This window comes from Ursus maritimus, unplaced genomic scaffold, assembly GCF_017311325.1.
Source record: "Ursus maritimus isolate PB19 unplaced genomic scaffold, ASM1731132v1 scaffold_15, whole genome shotgun sequence".
NCBI classification, from domain to species: domain Eukaryota; kingdom Metazoa; phylum Chordata; class Mammalia; order Carnivora; family Ursidae; genus Ursus; species Ursus maritimus.
This window is the reverse complement of record NW_024423897.1, coordinates 19,214,063-19,232,618: the sequence shown is the minus strand read 5'-3', so window position 1 is coordinate 19,232,618 and position 18,556 is coordinate 19,214,063. Positions and strand designations below refer to the sequence as shown.

General features: G+C 48.2%; 1 protein-coding gene across 1 annotated transcript in view; it reads left to right on the top strand.

The window, feature by feature from the left end:
* GALNT10 (polypeptide N-acetylgalactosaminyltransferase 10) overlaps positions 1-17,818 on the top strand; it is a 218,049-nt gene extending 200,231 nt beyond the window's left edge. Inside the window, exons 9-12 of the mRNA XM_040630382.1 lie at positions 2,598-2,819; positions 5,859-5,975; positions 13,282-13,431; positions 13,871-17,818. Of these exons, the coding sequence (XP_040486316.1) occupies positions 2,598-2,819; positions 5,859-5,975; positions 13,282-13,431; positions 13,871-14,029 (648 nt within the window). The 3' untranslated portion in view covers positions 14,030-17,818. The remainder of the gene's footprint in view (positions 1-2,597; positions 2,820-5,858; positions 5,976-13,281; positions 13,432-13,870) is intronic.
* The last annotated feature ends 738 nt before the right edge of the window (positions 17,819-18,556 follow it).

Here is an 18,556-nt window from a genome sequence, read left to right as displayed (position 1 = left end):
TTAACAGCCAGATCCTTCTAAAGCATTATCTCCTAGAAGATCATTTTGATAGATTTGAGGAGAGGTTGCCTAAAAGTCCTAAATGTGCAAACATAAAGAAAGAAACAGCAGTCTTACTAAAGTTGTCAGATTCCAGAAAGACAAACAGCTAGAGAGCAGTGAAGTGGCAATTCAAGAAGAATGAGCTAAGCAGCAGCTCACTGCCTCAAGAACAAGTAGCCAGTCTTAGTTTGTTTACTAAATTTGCTAAAATCCTTCTTGTCTCTGCCCCTGTGAGAGGGATCTTAGGGAAGGCAGCAACAGAAACCCACTCAAACTTGCAAAAAAAGACAGGGGCCTCTTAGTCCAAGGATCTGGGCAAATCTCTGTAACGTAAACACAAGAAGAGCAGAGCTGCTTCAGACAGGACTGGGACCCTGAACTAGGGAGGTGCCTGGGGGAGGGATGAGAGGAACACGCAGCCTCCTAAAATCTCAGAGTCCCTGTGTGACTCTAGCAAGGAGAGGTGTAATAGTAGTGCACAGTCCTTTACTTTGGTCCAGACAGTCAGCTGCACAAAAGTTCAAGAGCTGGGAGAGGCATGTCTAGAAAATGCAACATTCATTAAAATAGTAATTTAAAGATCAATTAAAATGAAAATATTGTGTGATTCGATTCTTTTATAGTCACTGGTGGATTTAGGCACCTCTCCTTGGTCAGATTGGCCACTTTAGCCTGTGGTTGGACAGGAGACTATAGCAGTTCCTCATCATCCCCGTGGTCTGAGCAAATGAGTGTGTCAAAGGACCTGGGTAGGCAGACTGGAAAAAGGAGAGTCTTCAGGTGTGCAGGCTTTTTTAGGCTTTCAGCTTCCTTGGGGCAGTTTTAAATTAAGCCCAGCCTTTGCCGTGCAGGGGCCTGGCAGGTATAACACTGTTCCTTAATTTTCTCTAACCCACTGCCAACCTCTTCAGCACTCAGAAAGAATGAGGCCTTGGCAAGGAAATTTCATGGCTTCCTAGTCCCAAACTCGAGAGTCAGCAAAATGGAGGAGTTGGTGAATTTTGTCTTTGGCATGGGGCCCCCCTTCCTGCTGGCTTCCTTTGTCGCTGCTCAGGAGTCAGAAAACTGTTTTTGTGTGGCCCGTGAGTTAAGAATGGTTTTTACATTTTTAAATAGGATGAAAAAATGAAAGAAGAATATTTTGTGATACGTGAAAATCAAATTTCAATGTCCATAAAGTTTTATTGGAATACAGCCACACCCATTCATTTACATAATGTGTAGGGCTCCTTTATAACTACCTCAGAGTTGAGACCATGTGGTCCGCAAAGCCTCAAATATTTATAATCTAACCCTTTACAAAAAATACTTGCCAACCCCTGCCTTACCTGCTGCTTCTGGAGCAGTCATTTACACTGAGGTGTGAATGATTGATACAGCTTAAAATGCTAACTCCCTCTTACCTTCAGAAGACAATTTGGATTGCAGTGGGGGTGGGTGGGTGGTTTATGATAGAGATAAAGCCTGGAGAGTTGAATGTTGAGTTGGAGGGCAGGTTTCTGACAACAGCCAGGAGTTGGAGGAAGATGTTTTGGAGCAGAGAATTTCACCTGAACCCCGTAGCTGTGTTCTTCCAGAACCAGGCATCTGTGGTTCTCAGCAGGTGGTATATACAACTACAGATGGAATGAGGAATCTTCCTCCCAGTTACACAAAGAATTCACTTCTCCTCTGTCTCCAAATCTGCTCACAAACAGGCTGTTTTCCTGCCTGCTGCCTCTACTTGCCAATAATGTGGTTGTCATTTTTTTATTGATTATCCTTGTGTTTCATAACAAAAATAGCGACTTTTACACCTCAGAGGATTATTTAAAATTCCAGAGGCTGCAACCTTTCAGTTGCAGATTATAATTTGTTTTCGCCAGGCAACTTGGTCAGCACTCGTAGAAAATGACAGAAACCGAACTCACATTGGCATAAGCAGAAAGGGAATTTACCGACTTTTGTGAATGGAAAGTCCGAGGATAGTGCTGTCTTCAGGCATGGCTGGGTTCAGGTACTAAAAGGAGGAATGTGTTCCTTGTCTAGGCTTCAGCTCTGCTTCATTCACTCAACGTTGGTCGGGTTTTCCTATGGCCCAGAAGCTCTGGCCGTCAGATCTTACACAGCAATCCAAGCAGAAACAGAGCATTTCTTCCCTGTAGTGCCAGAATTGCCAATGCTGACACCTCTGGATTCTGATTGGCTTGGTGTGGGTCACGTGCTCACTGCTGACCAATCCCTATGCCTGTGGCTGGTTTCCGTTAGTGGGGCAGGTTCAAGTTCTTTTCCTGAAGCCACCTGAGAAGACAGTGAGGCAGAGGAAACAAAAAGGGGATGGAAGATGGGCGGGGAGACACCAGCCGTCTTTTATTCAGCCGGAAGTTGTAGAGTCCTAAACCCATGCATAAGTAATTAAATATAGAGGGCTTTATAAACACGGTGGAGCTGGGGTCTTTGATGCAACATAAAATAAGAAGGATTAACCTCAACTTCCAGGACCCTTGGCCCACCCCCACCCTTTGGCCTCGGCCCCTCAGAGGGCCTGACCCTTCCACCTGCCTGTCGCCCTCCAGAACCTGAAGCGAGTGGCGGAAGTGTGGATGGACGAGTACGCCGAGCACATTTACCAGCGCCGGCCCGAGTACCGCCACCTCTCTGCCGGGGACGTCGCCGCCCAGAAGAAGCTGCGCAGCTCCCTTAACTGCAAGACTTTCAAGTGGTTTATGACCAAGATCGCCTGGGACCTGCCCAAATTCTACCCGCCCGTGGAGCCCCCCGCCGCAGCTTGGGGGGAGGTGAGTCCGGAGAGCCTGGCCAGCTACAGAAGTGGGGCCCAATGCGACATGCAGATGCAGCTGTCCTGATTGTCTCTAGCCTTGTGGCAGTGGGGTTTTTTATTTGCTCTTTAATGTTCTAAGTAGGGAAAAACTAAAACCTTACATTATTAGCAGAAATTTTACCATTCATCTTCATATTTTGCAGTGCCAGTTTTAAATGCAAACAGAAGAGCATTTAACTCACGTGCCAGATGGGTGAAATTTCAATCTGTATTTCAACCCTTGTATGTGCATATGTATTTCTTAGGAAAACAATGCAAACCCTGCACGAAACTGACTCAGCTGATCTTCTTTCACTTGTTGATAATGTGTACTTTCTATCAAGACGCTCTCCCTGCAGCTTGCTGATGAGTGAGGAAGGGTGGAAGGACAGCGTACTATGGGCTGTCCTATTCTTCCTACCTTCTGTGTGGTTATCTGCTGCTGGCGAGGAAAGTGGTGGCTGGTCCAGGGCAGTAACACAAGTAAGAGGAAACGATAGAGCCCCTCGGCCCAGAATGCCATGGACCTCCTTTGTGCAGTCTAGCTCTGGTTGGAAAGGAAAGTCCGGTCTTCAGACCTGCCGGCACCCCACTTAGTTATAGCCATAACTTGAGTCTTGCCGAACTGCCATGCACGAGGGACCCCCGGGATTCTGTGCTTGTGGGGCGTCACAGATGCTGTATGCAAACGCGGAAGAGAGGTACGGCGGATGCCCGTGCAGTGTCTTCAGTCTGCTCACGCGCAGGCTCCCTTGTCCTATCAGATTTCACTTACAAATTCAAAAACCAAATTACTAAAATCTCAAGACAACAATGGAGCGCCTGGGTGGCTCAGTCAGTTGAGTGTCCGACTCTTGGTTTCAGCTCAGGGTTGTGAGATGGAGCCCCAAATGGGGCTCCATGCTCAGTGGGGAGTCTGCTTGAGATTCTCACTCTCCCTCTGCCCCTTTCCCCTCTCTAAAATAAATAAATCTTTTTAAAAAAAATTTTAAGACAACGATAGCAGAACTTTAAACCAATGACAGGCCCTTCTGCGTGAGGGGCCCTGGGCCGTTGCCCATGTCACACACTCATAAAGCCAGTCCTGCTGAGGGAGGCAGGCCGTCTTCAAGGGGGAGAAGCACTGCATCACCAGGTTCTGGCTCCTGAGTCTCTGAGCTGAGAGGACGCACTCCCTTATAGATGCATATATTGAGGCTTGGGGACAAGGAGCATCAGAGTTGGATCTCCTTCACTTGTAGGTGACAGAAGTGCAATTTAAAATGAAGAGAGAAAAAATTTTTTTTTAATTTTTTTAAATTGAAAAGAGAAAATTATTAATTCTCATAGAAACTTTGGGTAGCTGTGGCTTCAGGCACACCTGGATCCAGGGGCTCAAATGATGTCAGTTTCTTTTTCTCCTGTTTATTTCTGCTTCCTTTCGTGTTAGCCTCATGCTGAGGATAAAAAGATGGTTGACAAACCCTCAGCTTGGCCAATCAGCAGAGAGCCTATGCCTCCTTCCCAGTAAAGCCAGCACAGGTCTTATTCTTAGCTCTGCAGTGATCCCTTCGGCCACTGGAGGAAGGGGACAAGCAGAGGTAGGACAGATACTCTGACAGGCCACAGAGTGGGCAAGGAGCGGTAGCCCCATAGAAAATCAGGGTGCTGTTACCAGAGGAAGGACACATGCATTTGGGCCGGCAGAAACACCAGGTATGACTTGTTCAACTTCACACTGAAAGTTAGAGGGACCTTTCCTGACTAAGCTGTCTGGCCAGCCCTACCCGCCACCTGCACAAATATTCTAGATGATGTGTCTTATTGACTTCCCTCATAAAGCTCTTCATTTCTTTGCCAGTTTATGGGCTTTCTCCCCTATATTAGGTCCAGTGCTCTGAGAAACAGACACCAAGAGACTGGTTGGGGGAACACCTGAGAGAAGAAATGAGAAGGGAGCCAGGAGAGGCTGGGAGATTCACTGTGGGGCTGGTCTGCCCTCTGGGAAGGGGGGAAGGAGGAAGAAGGGGTGGGGTAGGAGGAGTGCCAAGTAACAGAGCGGTCTTCAAGCCGGCTCACAGGGGTCTGGCGCCCGTCAGGAACGGGCCTACCACGGTACCCCGCCACCCTCAGATGCTGGCTGGAAGCAGCCCACGGGAGCATGGCCTCCGGTCAGACACACTGGATTCAGAACACGGCCGCTGGGCAGTCAGACTCCCTGCAGCAGGACAACGGAGTGGCACGTTTTCACGGCCACCACAACTCCAAACCCTCCATCAAAATCGGAGTGCTTCTATGAGGCAGGAACTCCAGGGTGCGACAGCTCCGCGGTGGCCGTCAGCTAGTGAGGGCTGGCTAACTGGGAGCTGCTAGGCCTTCCGCTCCCAGCAGGTGCTCCTCCTACCACACCACACCCATCTCACTGCAACTCCTGTTGTTCCTGGGATCGAGAACCCTTTTCCACTCACCTGCTATAAAAGGCCGAGAGCCCAAGACCCTACAGCAAAGATGTCATGTCCTTTTCTAGGGTGGTTTTCAAGGTATGGTCCCTGGATCACCTGAAATGGGAATAAAATTCGATTGCTGGACCTAGCGAATCAAATTCTCTGGGAGGAGAACCAGGGAGTCCCTTGAATCCCGCCCCCCACCCACCTCTAGCCCCTCCCACTGCCACCCCGTGACTCTGCAGGCTCTAAGACCAAGCAGACTCTGGAGGAGCTCCTCTCTGCACTGAGTATTCCCTTATTGAGAGGCACAGGGCACGTCCCCCAGCCCAGGGCCAGCTTTTTTAAGACACTGCAGAGCTCTCCCTATCTGATGTCTCTGTAGGGTTTCCTCCTCCCACCCCAGCAGAGTCCCAGGAGGGTATCTTTTAGGTCCTAGGGTGGGGTGGGTGTGGGGAGCAGTCACATGCTGCCTTGGAGAACTCAGGAGAATCAGGGAAGGAGAGCCACTTCTAACAAGAATTGTTATCAAGAAAGGAGGAAGGAGAGCTCCCGGTGCTCACTGGTCCCCTCGTTCCTTCTGTCTCTTTCAGATCCACAATGTGGGCACGGGGCTGTGTGCCGACACGAAGCATGGGGCCCTGGGCTCCCCACTGAGGCTGGAGAGCTGCGTCCGGGGCCGCGGGGAGGCTGCCTGGAACAACATGCAGGTAAGGGCCAGTCCTCAGGGACGGACAGCCAGCTACCCTGTGCAGCCTGGGAGAGAGAGGTCACAGGTCAATGATGAGTGACAGAAGTTAGCCCAGGGGAGGAGTTATAAGAGCTTCCTGAATACCTTAGAAAGAGGAATCCTTCACATTGCAATAAAATCACCAATCTGGCCCATTAGTTGCACAGGAAAGACACTCAGCCCCAGTGGCCTTCAACAAAAAGGAGAACTTACTGGCTCATGTCATTGTAAAGCTTAAGTGCTGTTCAGTGGGACCCCTCCAGGGTCTCAACTCTGCCTCCTCTCTGTGGGCTTCATCTTTCACCTGGCTCTTCCCATGTGGTAGCAGATGGGACCACCAGCTGCAAAGGCTTCCCATCCCTCCATGAAAAGGCACGTCCCTTTCCAGAGTTCTGGAAAAGCCCTGGGTCACTCACAAACTGGCTTTCCTGAGCCAGTTACAATAGGGATATGATAGAGTCCTCATATTGATTAGGCCCAGGTCACATACCCACTCCTGGAGCTGGGGGTGTGGTGTGGTCAGCCTAACCCGAAGAATGGGGAGAAGAGTGAAGAGGGTGTCTTCTCCAGGAGATCATGCCCAAGGGGTGTTATCAGAAAAATGAAGAGTGCAAGCCGGCAACGCAGGAAAAACCACCACCCCAAGAAACTGCTTCCGTGATCCCTTCCTCCAAGCAGTTAACCCCCAAATCAGACCACATCCGCTGAATCTTGGTTCAAGGTTCAAGGTTAAATTTTTATAGCCTCCTTACTATGGGTTTTCTGGCATTTTGGAAGTGCAAATGGATAGAAGCCTATATCGTGGGTCCTCTGCAAAAACAGAACTCAGAAGGGATGCGTGGCGTGAGTGCTGAGAAGGAACAGCACCGCCTCTCAGATGGGCACCGTGCCCAGCCTGATGGTGTCTGCTCCTCCCTCGGAAATCCTTGTTGCTCTCCCTCCTCCTTTCTTGATAACAATTCTTATTAGAAGTGGCTCTCCTTCCCTGATTCTCCTATGTTCTCCAAGGCTCTCCTTCCCTGATTCTCCTGTGTTCTCCAAGACTGCTCCCCACACCCACCCCACCCTAGGACCTAAAAGAGACCAGGAACAGCATGGGGCCTGGATAGAATATGCCCGAGTTGCTCAGCCTAGAAGAGCCTCACTGTGTGGCAGAGAGTCCACATTAATGCCTGAGGATGCCCTCAAAAAGCAACAAAATGGCGCCTGGGTGTGTAGCTGTGCCAGCCTCCCCCCCTCTGAAATGGGAAGCATGGCAACCCTGTTGCCCCAATGGGATTTAGATCCCCCAGGGCTCTCAACCACCCTGAGCAGAGCGCTGTAGTGAGCCTGCAGAGGGAAAAATATGAATCTAAAACGCAGCCCCTAAGTTTCAGAGGGCCTGGGAAGCAATCAGGAGGCAAGAGCTCCCAGTACCACTCCTTTGCCACCATCATGTCCACTTCTGGCCAAGATGGAGTGGAGTAATGGGTCCTGGATTTACCCTCCTGCCAGAAACAACTGAAAAACAAACAAAATATGTGGAAAACTGTTTTCAAGAGAGCAGACATCAGCCAGTGGAGGACAGTAATCCTCAAGGGATAGCAAGAAAACAAGGTAAGCCCTATGACTGTCCCAGTCCTTCCTTGAGAGAGTCTCCAGGCCACAGGTCAAGGATGATGACCCCGGGGGAACCAAGCCGACTTCTGAGCTGGGGAGACAGCACAGAGGCTGTTGGAGACCAGTGGGGCTGAAATTCACAAAATAGAGGATGGGTGAGGAGAGCGCCAGACACAGAGAGAACTTGCGGGATTTACCAAGTCCCCCTTGGACATTTGGTAGAGAGCTGATCGTGCATGGATGTGAGCGAGCTTCCAGGGCTGGAGAAATCCTGCGTGGATGAGAGGGAGCCATGCCCGGTGCTCATGCAGGGCCCGGGATGGTGCCTGTTCTCACCAGCCCAACTGGAAAACAACAGGATTATACTCAAGAGACTGACAGTGTAGTTGAAAACCTTCCCTCAAAGAAAAATCCAGGCCCACATGGATTCACTGGTGAATTCTACCAAACACTTAAAGAAGAAACTTTACCAATTCCACAGAGACTTTTCCAGAAAAGGAAGGAATACTTCCCAACTTATTTTGTGAGGCCAGCCTTACCTTAGTAGCAACACCAGGTTAAGACATTATAAGAAAATTGCAGACCAGGGGCGCCTGGGTGGCACAGCGGTTGGGCGTCTGCCTTCGGCTCAGGGCGTGATCCCGGCGTTGTGGGATCGGGCCCCACATCAGGCTCCTCCGCTGTGAGCCTGCTTCTTCCTCTCCCACTCCCCCTGCTTGTGTTCCCTCGCTCGCTGGCTGTCTCTGTCTCTGTCAAATAAATAAATAAAATCTTTAAAAAAAAAAAAAAAAAGAAAATTGCAGACCAGTATCCCTTGTGCACATAGATGCAAGAATTCTCAACAAAACTTTAGAAAATCCTGTCCAGTGGTATATAAAAAGGATAATTCATTATGACTAAATGTAATTTATCCCAGGAATGCATGGTGGGTTTAATATTAGAAAATTAATCAATAGGTTCACCATGTTAACGAACTGAAAAAGAAAAACCATATAATCACCTTTTTTTTAAGATTTTTTATTTTTTATTTATTTTGATAGAGAGACAGCCACTGAGAGAGGGAACACAAGCAAGGGGAGTGGAAGAGGAGGAAGCAGGCTCCCAGTGGTGCAGGGAGCCCGATGTGGGGCTCGATCCCAGGACCCTGGGATCACACCCTGGACCGAAGGCAGACGCTTAACCACTGAGCCACCCAGGCGCCCCTATAATCACCTTTTTAAAAAATATTTATTTATTTGAGAGAGAGAGAGTGAGAGTGAGCACTAGCGGGGGAAAAGCACAACTAGGGGAGAAGCAGATTCCCCGCTGCACAAAGAGCCTGATGTAGGACTTGATATCAGGACCCTGTGATCGTGACCTGAGCTGAAAGCAGACACTTAACTGAGCCACCCAGGGGCCCCCATATAATCACCTTTACCCAGAAAAAAGCATTTGACAAAATCCAACATTCATTCCTGATAAAAACTCTCAGCAAACCAGAAATAAAAGGAAACTTCCTCAACTTGATCAAGGTCATCTATAAAAAGCCTGCAGCTAGCATCATACTTAATGGTGAAAATCTGAATGCTTTACCCCTAAGATCAGGAACAAGACAGGGATTCCAACCCTACCATTTCTATTTGACACTGTACTAAAGGTTCTAACCTGTGGCAAGAAAAAGAAAAGTCCTGCATGTGGGCGAAGAAGGAAAACCATCTTTATTTGAAGACTCTATGATCATCTTTGTGGAAAATTCAATTGAATCTACAGAGAAACTACCAGAACTAATAAATGAACTTATCAAAGTTGTAAGATATAAAAACCAATTGTATTTCTATATATGAATAATGAAGAATCAGAAATTAAAATTAAAAACAAGCACTTATTATAACTATATATATATATATATGGTCCTCAGGTCTGTCACTGACAAAAGACCTGTACACTGAAACATTGAAAACTACAAAACATTTTTGGTAGAAATGAAAGAAGTCCTAAATAAGTGAAGATCTGTACCATGTCCAGAGGTTGGAAGACTCAGAATTGTTGTCAGTTCTTTCCAGACCACTATGTAAGTTCATCACAATCCTAACATCTTAGCAGGCTTTTCTTACAGAAAGTGAAAAGCTGATTATAAAATTCACACGGAAATGGACAGGACCTAGAATATCCAAAACAACTTGCAAAAGAAGTCCAAAGTTAAAGGATACACACTGCCTGATTTCAAGATATATTATAAACTGGCAGTAATCAAGACAGTGTGGTATTGACATAAAGACAGATCAATGGAACAGAATCAAGAGACCAAAAATAGACCCACACGTATATGGACAATCAATTTTTGCCAGTGTTTAAAGGCAGTTCAGTGGAGAAAAGATAGTCTTTTCAACAAATGGTCCTGGAACAATTGGATATCCATATCCCTCAAAAAATTCTTCGATACATACCTTATATTATATGAGAAAAATTAACTCAAAATGGTGCATTGACTTAAAACCTAAAACCTTTTAGAAGAAAATGTAGGCAAAAGTGTCTGTGACCTTGGATAAAGCAATGATTTCTTAGATAAAACACCAAAAGCACAATCCATAAAAGAAAAACACTGATAAATTGGACTTCTTTTTACATTGAGGAAGACATAAAAAGATGGAAAGATATTCCATGCTCATGGATCGGAAGAATTAACATAGTTAAAATGTCCATGCTACCCAGAGCAATCTACACTTTCAATGCTATCCCGATCAAAATACCAAGGACATTTTTCAAAGAACTGGAACAAACAGTCCTTAAATTTGTATGGAAACAGAAAAGGCCCCGAATCTCCAAGGAACTGTTGAAAAGGAAAAACAAAGCTGGGGGCATCACAATGCCGGATTTCGAGCTGTACTACAAAGCTGTGATCATAAAGACAGCATGGTACTGGCACAAAAACAGACACATAGACCAATGGAACAGAATAGAGAGCCCAGAAATGGACCCTCGGCTCTTTGGGCAACTAATATTTGATAAAGCAGGAAAAAACATCCGGTGGGAAAAAGACAGTCTCTTCAATAAATGGTGCTGGGAAAATTGGACAGCTACATGCAAGAGAATGAAACTTGACCACTATCTCACACCATACACAAAAATAAACTCCAAATGGATGAAAGACCTCGATGTGAGACAGGAATCCATCAAAATTCTAGAGGAGAACATAGGCAACAACCTCTACGACATCGGCCAAAGCAACCTTTTTCATGACACATCCCCAAAGGCAAGAGAAACAAAAGATAAAATGAATTTATGGGACTTCATCAAGATTAAAAGTTTCTGCACAGCCAAGGAAACAGTCAGAAAAACTAAGAGGCAGCCCACGGAATGGGAGAATATATTTGCAAATGACACTACAGATAAAGGACTGGTATCCAAGATCTACAAAGAACTTCTCAAACTCAATACACGAGAAACAAATAAACAAATCAAAAAATGGGCAGAAGATATGAACAGACACTTTTCCAATGAAGACATACAAATGGCTAACAGACACATGAAAAAATGTTCAAAATCATTAGCCATCAAGGAAATTCAAATCAAAACCACACTGAGATACCACCTTACGCCAGTTAGAATGGCAAAAATAGACAAGGCAAGAAACAACAATTGTTGGAGAGGATGTGGAGAAAGGGGATCCCTCCTACATTGTTGGTGGGAATGCAAGTTGGTACAGCCACTCTGGAAAACAGTGTGGAGGTCCCTTAAAAAGTTAAAAATTGAGCTACCCTATGATCCAGCCATTGCACTACTGGGTATTTACCCCAAAGATACAGACGTAGTGAAGAGAAGGGCCATATGCACCCCAATGTTCATAGCAGCAATGTCCACAATAGCTAAATCGTGGAAGGAGCCGAGATGCCCTTCAACAGATGACTGGATTAAGAAGTTGTGGTCCATATATACAATGGAATATTACTCAGCTATCAGAAAGAACGAGTTCTCAACATTTGCTACAACATGGGCGGCACTGGAGGAGATAATGCTAAGTGAAATAAGTCAAGCAGAGAAAGACAACTATCATATGATTTCTCTCATCTATGGAACATAAGAACTAGGATGATCGGTAGGGGAAGAAAGGGATAAAGAAAGGGGGGGTAATCAGAAGGGGGAATGAAACATGAGAGACTATGGACTATGAGAAACAAACTGAGGACTTCAGAGGGGAGGGGGGTGGGGGAATGGGATAGACCGGTGATGGGTAGTAAGGAGGGCACGTATTGCATGGTGCACTGGGTGTTATACACAACTAATGAATCATCGAGCCTTACATCGGAAACCGGGGATGTACTGTATGGTGACTAACGTAATATAATAAAAAATCATTTAAAAAAAAAATTGGACTTCTTTTTAAAAAGAAAAAGCAAAAACTCTTCTTTAAAAGAGGAAATCAAGAAAATAGGAAAGCTGCAGACCAGGAGGAAATGTTTACAAAACACATATCCGATAAAGGACTTGGATCCGGAATTTATAAAACTCTCAACACTCAATAATAAGAAAACAATCCAGTTTAAAAATGGGCAAGAGACTCGTGCAGACACTTTAGCAAAGAAGGTATATCAGTGGCAAATAAACACATTAAAAATGGTTAACTCGTTGGAAAAATGGAAATTGAAATTCAGAAGACTGACCATACCAAGGGGTGGCGAGAGTGTAGGGGAACTGGAAGAATGCCCTGCTGGTCAGAGTGTAAATGGTACAAGCACTCTGGAAAACAGTTTGGCAGTTTCTTAAACATCCATCTATCATATGATCCAGCCATACCACCCCGAGGTATTTGCCCAGGGGAAAAGAAGGTATATGTCTATACAATGACTTGTACACAAATGGTCATAGCCACTTTATTTGTAATAACCAAAAACTGAGAGCCCCCTGATGTCTAAGGACAGGTAGAAGGAGTATGTTGCAGTGAAATACTACTTAGCGATGGCAAGGAACAGACTATTGATAAATGCTGTCGTAACAAAATGATATTGAGTGGAAGAAATTAGACAAAAAAAAAAAATACATACTCTAGGATTCCTTTTATTTAAAATTCTAGAACTTGCAAATGATGTCTAGTGATGGAAAACAGAGGAGTGGTTGCCCAGAGGCATGGGGAGTAGGGAGGGACAAGAGGAAGAGACCACAGGGGATGTGAGGATGCTTTTGGGGTGATGACCTTGATGGTGGTGGTGGTTTCACAGCTGTAAACCAGTCAGACATATCAAGTTGTGCACTTTCAATGGGTGCAATCTATTATACGCCAGTTAGACTTCAGTAACGCTGCTGAAAAAAAACGCTTCTCAGCCAAATGCAGTATGTAAACCTGGTTTGGATCCTGATTCAAACTGTGAAGAGAAACTTACAAAGCAAGAGCACTTGAACTCTAGCTCCTTGATGACATTGAGGACTTCGTGGTAACTTTTTATTGCTGTCATGGCACTTTGGTGAAGACTGTACACCTGACGTGATGTGAGGTCTATAATTTGCTTCAGAATAATGTGGGGGTGGGGGTCATGGTGGGGGTAAAGCTGTAACAAGATCACCATGCGTTGGTAACTGTTGAAGCTGGGTGATTGAGACAGGTGTGGTCAGTACTGTTTTCTGGATCTCTCTGTTTAACGTTTTCTGTCACTCCAAAAGAGAGAGAGTCCCCTGGTTTTGCTGTTCCCCTGACGATGTCCCTGTATGTACAGGTGTTCACCTTCACCTGGAGAGAGGACATCCGGCCGGGAGACCCCCAGCACACCAAGAAGTTCTGCTTTGACGCCATCTCCAGCAGCAGCCCGGTCACCCTCTATGACTGCCACAGCATGAAGGGCAACCAGCTGTGGAAGTACCGCAGAGTAAGGCAGGCCGTGTGGGCGGAGCAGGGCAGCCGGCAAAGCAGACAGGCGAATAAACACGCCGTGCCTCCCTCCTTCCCTGGACAGAGCCCCCTCACTCACGCATTTGTCCCACAAACCCGCCATGCCCGACTTCTCAGTCATTCGAGAGAAGCCAGAAATCCAGATTTTTATGTGAAATCTCTAGGATCTTCAACGTTGGCAACTGGGTCCATTAAAACAAAACAAAACAAACAAAAAACAGCATGAGAACCAGTGAAATTGGGCCGGAGGCGAGCGTGCTTAGGCCCCGGATGTGGCGCGCATCTCACCGGGCAAGGCTCGCCCCGGCCAGGCCAAGGGTGAGGGAGGGCAGGGCCCGGAAGCCTGGCGGGGGGGCAGCCCTGGGCTCAGGCCGCAGTGCAGGCGCTGCCAGGCTGACTGCCCCCCTGTTTCCTAGGACAAGACCCTGTACCACCCGGTCAGCGGCGGCTGCATGGACTGCAGTGAAAGTGACCACCGGATCTTCATGAACACCTGTGACCCCTCTTCTCTCACCCAGCAGTGGCTGTTTGAACACACCAACTTGACGGTCTTGGAAAAATTCAACAGGAACTGAGCCCTCACGTCTCCTCAGCAGGCCTGGCGGAGCGGTCCCCGGCCCCTCCGCAGCCTTCCTCTCCCAAGGGAGGCAGGGCTTCTGTGGGCACCGTGATGCGAGAGGTGCTGGCCAACCGGTCCAGGGCACAGAGGGCTCTTACAGCTGCAGCAAGGTGTCTGCCTGGTCCCCGAAGCCCGGGGGTGGAGGTAGGATGGAGAACAGACCCCACAAGAGGCCGCACAGAGAGCAGTGCCTGCTTTAACCCCCGGTGGCATCATGGAAATCCAGGAGGACCTTTTCAACTTGGTCACCAAGGTCCCTTGAGCATTATGTGGGAGGAATGCCAGGGCAGCCTTAGGCCACCCCAAAATGGGTCCCGCAAGGTTGCCTAGGCTTCAGATGGCTCCTACGTGACGGTCCTCTAGAAAAAAGGCAACTTTTGCCAGTCTGGGCAGCTTGCAGCACCAGTGCCCTCGCCAGCAGCAGCAGGACAGGGAGGAGGTCTTTCTTGGGGCCAGTGGCGCCAGCCCTTCAGTATCTGCCTGTCGTGGGCTAGCTGCAGTTACCGCCCAACTTCTGTGCTCTGTCACAGCCCCAGGGGATGCGATGGAAGGCCTCACCTGGACCCTCGCAGTGTTCGATATTGAGCACTGGCCAACTGCCAGGCCTGGGGTCAGAAGCAGGACCCCCAGACACTCCTTTGCCGCCACGGACACATGGATGTCTCCCCTTGCTCTCTGGGCACTTGAAATGTCGTCAGTGCTCTGCGAGCACAGGACAGCTCAGCCACCAGCTGCTCAGAGCTGTGTGTCACTTGGCCTCGGCCCGTGGAGAAGGCCTAGTTAGAATACCTCCAACCTCGATAACTGGAGGAATTTCCCCAATCAGTGCTTCCGCTTTCCTCTTTCTGTCTTGGGCAATTACCTGCCTCGAGAGAGGAGCAGACGTGTGAGGTGCTCACCTCACAACGTCTGGAGGCCTCCAGGGTGGACCGTGGGCAAGTCGCCCAGCCTCTGACCTCATCATGGCTCTGGTTCTGATCTAGAACTCCAGAATTTTTCCAAGAACTCTCTCACTGGATCACAACCTAGAATGCTACCTAGGATTCTGGTATTCTAGCATCCAGTATGGATTTCTGGAATGTTGTGATTTAAAAGAGCCAGCCAAGTGTAGTACGGTCAAGGCAGCCCCCCAGCCTAGAGACAATCTTTGAAATCCAAGGTTGGTGGTGTCAGGAGAGAGGGGGTGGGTGACCTGTGTCCAGCAGCTCGTACCGGAGACCTTGGTATGCCACGGTCCTCAGCGCAGACCCGAAGCCCTGCAGCCTTCCACCACCCTCCCAGCTGCAGTGGAGTAAAGCACCCAGTGTCCCACGAGCAGATGTGCACCCAGCTCCATGCCAGTCCCTCGTGTTTACCTTTTGCTTTGTTAATTATGTGTCAGACTCCCAGAGGGCTCCCAAACTAATAGGAATCATTTCGGTAACCAGCCTGCCACCCACTGATTCAGAAATGGAAATCACATTCCACAACCTATGGCTTCCACCAGCTAGTCCGGGAAATACTTGAAATCAGTATTCCAATTAGAGTTGGATCTCTCAATTGTGTCATTTACCAATTAAATGAGACATAAATCTGGGAATAGAGCCACGAATCTGCCTTTGAGATGCTGGCTGATCCCAAGGCCATTATCTCGGGGGGGCAGGGAATAAACTCCCAACCACCACCACCACCCCGATTAAGCATAGAGCTGGCAAAGCATCACTTCCTCCACTTCTGCCCCCGTACAAGCCCTGCCCTGGCCACCTGTCGACAGGAGAGGTGGCCCCTGTGCTCCCAAAAGCTTGTTTGTTGATCCCTCATGTCTTTTCCTGATCAGTGCTCTATCTTTCGAAGTGGCCCTCCATAGGAAGGAGTCCGAAGATGAGGCCCCTTCCAGGATCTAGGAGAACAGGAGTGTTGCAGTTTGGAGAGCTGAATTAGGGGTCATCATCAGAAAGCAGTGCAGCGTCATTAAAATAAAAACTGTGCCTTTTAAAAAGAAAAAAATGCAAATGTACAGCAAATCCCTAAACTTGAACAATTTCCTAGTGCCTTGCTAGACAGACCTACAGGGGCAGGGGTGGGGGAGGGGAAACATGGGTGGTGGCGTGTGCAGTTTCTGTTGGATGAGTGTGTGTTTCTGAACTTCTAATTTCAAGCAGGAGACAGGCCTAGAGCAGGATCTGAGACGGAGAAGCCTCTCGAGGGCCAGAGGCCAGAGTTGTTCCAGTTCGTGCAAGGAACACTCCAAATTAAAAGGGCAGCTGGACAGCTCGTTTAGTCCGTGGCCTGCAAGGGCCTCAGCAACCCCAGGGGGAGGGCTCTGTTTGGAGGCCATGCCTGTAGCCCCCATCCCAGCCCCCAGGGTGCCAAGCACTCTCTAGATTCCCATGTGGTCCCATTCCAAGTGGCTGACCACGTCCTCGGCAAGACCGGGACTCGTGTGGAAAGCAGGAGCAGCGGCAAGCAGGCCGCAGCCTTCCTCTTTCCCGTCCCTTGGTTCTCCTTTCAAGTCTGGTTTGCCCCCTTGACAAGGGAGGGCTAGTTCCCCCGAGCAGGTCTTGCTGAGCTCTTATCCGGAGATGCTGGGACTTGACAGTGTGTAACGGGGGAAGGGGAGAGAAGTTCATGGCTCAGCCGACCAACTGGCAGATTACAAATCCTGACCGCTCGTTGTTTTGGCCTCATTTTTGAAAACCACCTGTCTCAAAGATTCCGCTTCCTGCTCACACTGCCAGCTGTTGCTCAGGAAGGCAGCCAGGAGTCTGGAGGTGCTCTCATCTGGGTAGCGGGTGAGGATAGGGGCCCCTCTTCCTCTCTTTTTTCTGAGCAGGCGGTCACAAAACAGGGTGTGGCTGGAAAGTATCGTGACCGTGGGGCGCCCCAGCAGCCTTTCCGCAGGGGGCCTCCAGAAGCATGTGGCAATGCAGGGAGCATCTTTGCTGTAAATACAAGGCCTCGGGAGGTGGCCAAGTGTGCAGACACGTGTGTGAAAAGCCAGCCCAGTTCGGAGGCAGAAGGGGGTTCTCCCACAGGCCTGGGGAGAAGGAGCCCTTCTCGCTGCGGGTGCAGCAGACAGACCCCCGAAGTCCACATTATCTTTACTTTGCTAACCTACCTGTTGAATTCTTTTTCTCCTGAAGAAAGAGATGATATCCTTTAAAATGACTCCATATTTCTTTCCATGCATCATTTTTCTGTCTCTCGAGTCTCTAAAGAGCAGCAAAGCACTTTACTGAGAAATCTGGATTCCTTGCTTCAGCGATCCTAGTTTGTACAGGTTGGGTGAACTTTTATAATTCCTGGGAGGCAGTGCATTTTTAATGTTTTCTGAAGATTTTTAAGTGTGGGAGAGGGGCAAGGAGTGCAGTCCTGTTCTGGAATTCTTTTCTACTTTCTCTTTGTGAAAATCCAAGTAATATTTCAGTCCAAACTTGATCTTGAGCCAAGGCCCACTGCCACCTCTGAGGTGGGAGTTGGACCTACATCCCCAGTGACAAGGTCCTCTTAACACCTGCTCCCCACATGGCTTTGATTCTGCCGTGTCAGATAACAGGGTTGGGCTGCTCCGTTTTTGGCTTGAAGACTGGGATCCCAAAGGGACTACAGGCAGGGAATATGGAGATGGCAGACTGGGTATTGCAAACAGAAAGCTCAAGACCACCAACCTCTCTTCTCCTGCCTGGAAAAGTGAGCCTTTGTGAAGAACTGACTTACCGTGTACAATTGTGATTGTGACTGTTGTTGAATAAACCTCCAGACTTTCTCTAACGTGCTGTCTGGCTTGTTCTTGTCACACGCGGTCTTCCACCCCATCATTCCCCAAGTTGTCAGTGTGTGTCTGCTCAGTGCCAGGATACTGAACAAGTTCCCAACAGCCATCATTCTAGAGAAGAAGGCAGACCTCTGACAGCTAACCAAGACAATGCTAGATGTGAACAGGGCGATGAAGGATACGAAACAAGATGTTTGAGAGACGAGTGGGGATCAACATTTGGTTGGCCGGTGAAAGAGTGCCTCTCTGTGAGAGCTGGAAGACATGAGGGAGTGTGAGCCAAGAGGCAGTTTGGTGAAGAGAGTTCCAGGCAAAGGGAACAGCTAGTGCAAAGGCCCCGAGGCAGGAAGGAGTTCCCATGTTGGAGGCACAGAAGGAGGTGAGCTCCCAGGGTTAGGTGGGGTAGCCCACAAAGGGTCCTACAGACTACAGCCAGGAATTGAAGATTTCAAAAGGGCAGAACAACATGAAATAGTTCATTTCTGGTGCTCATTCATCAGCTACAAATTTCCGCCTACCAAAACATTGTGATGCTTTGAGTATAAGATGTATGTAATACCATGTAGTAGAAAGAGCACTGGCCGGCCAGGCTCTGCAACAGACTGTGAGGTCTTGGACAAATCCTGCCCCCTATCTAGGCCTCAGTTTTCTCCCATAAAATGGGTAGTTTTTGGATGATGCTTCCAGTTCCACCCGTGGTTCTGTGGTTGAGACTTGGTGTGGGCCTGC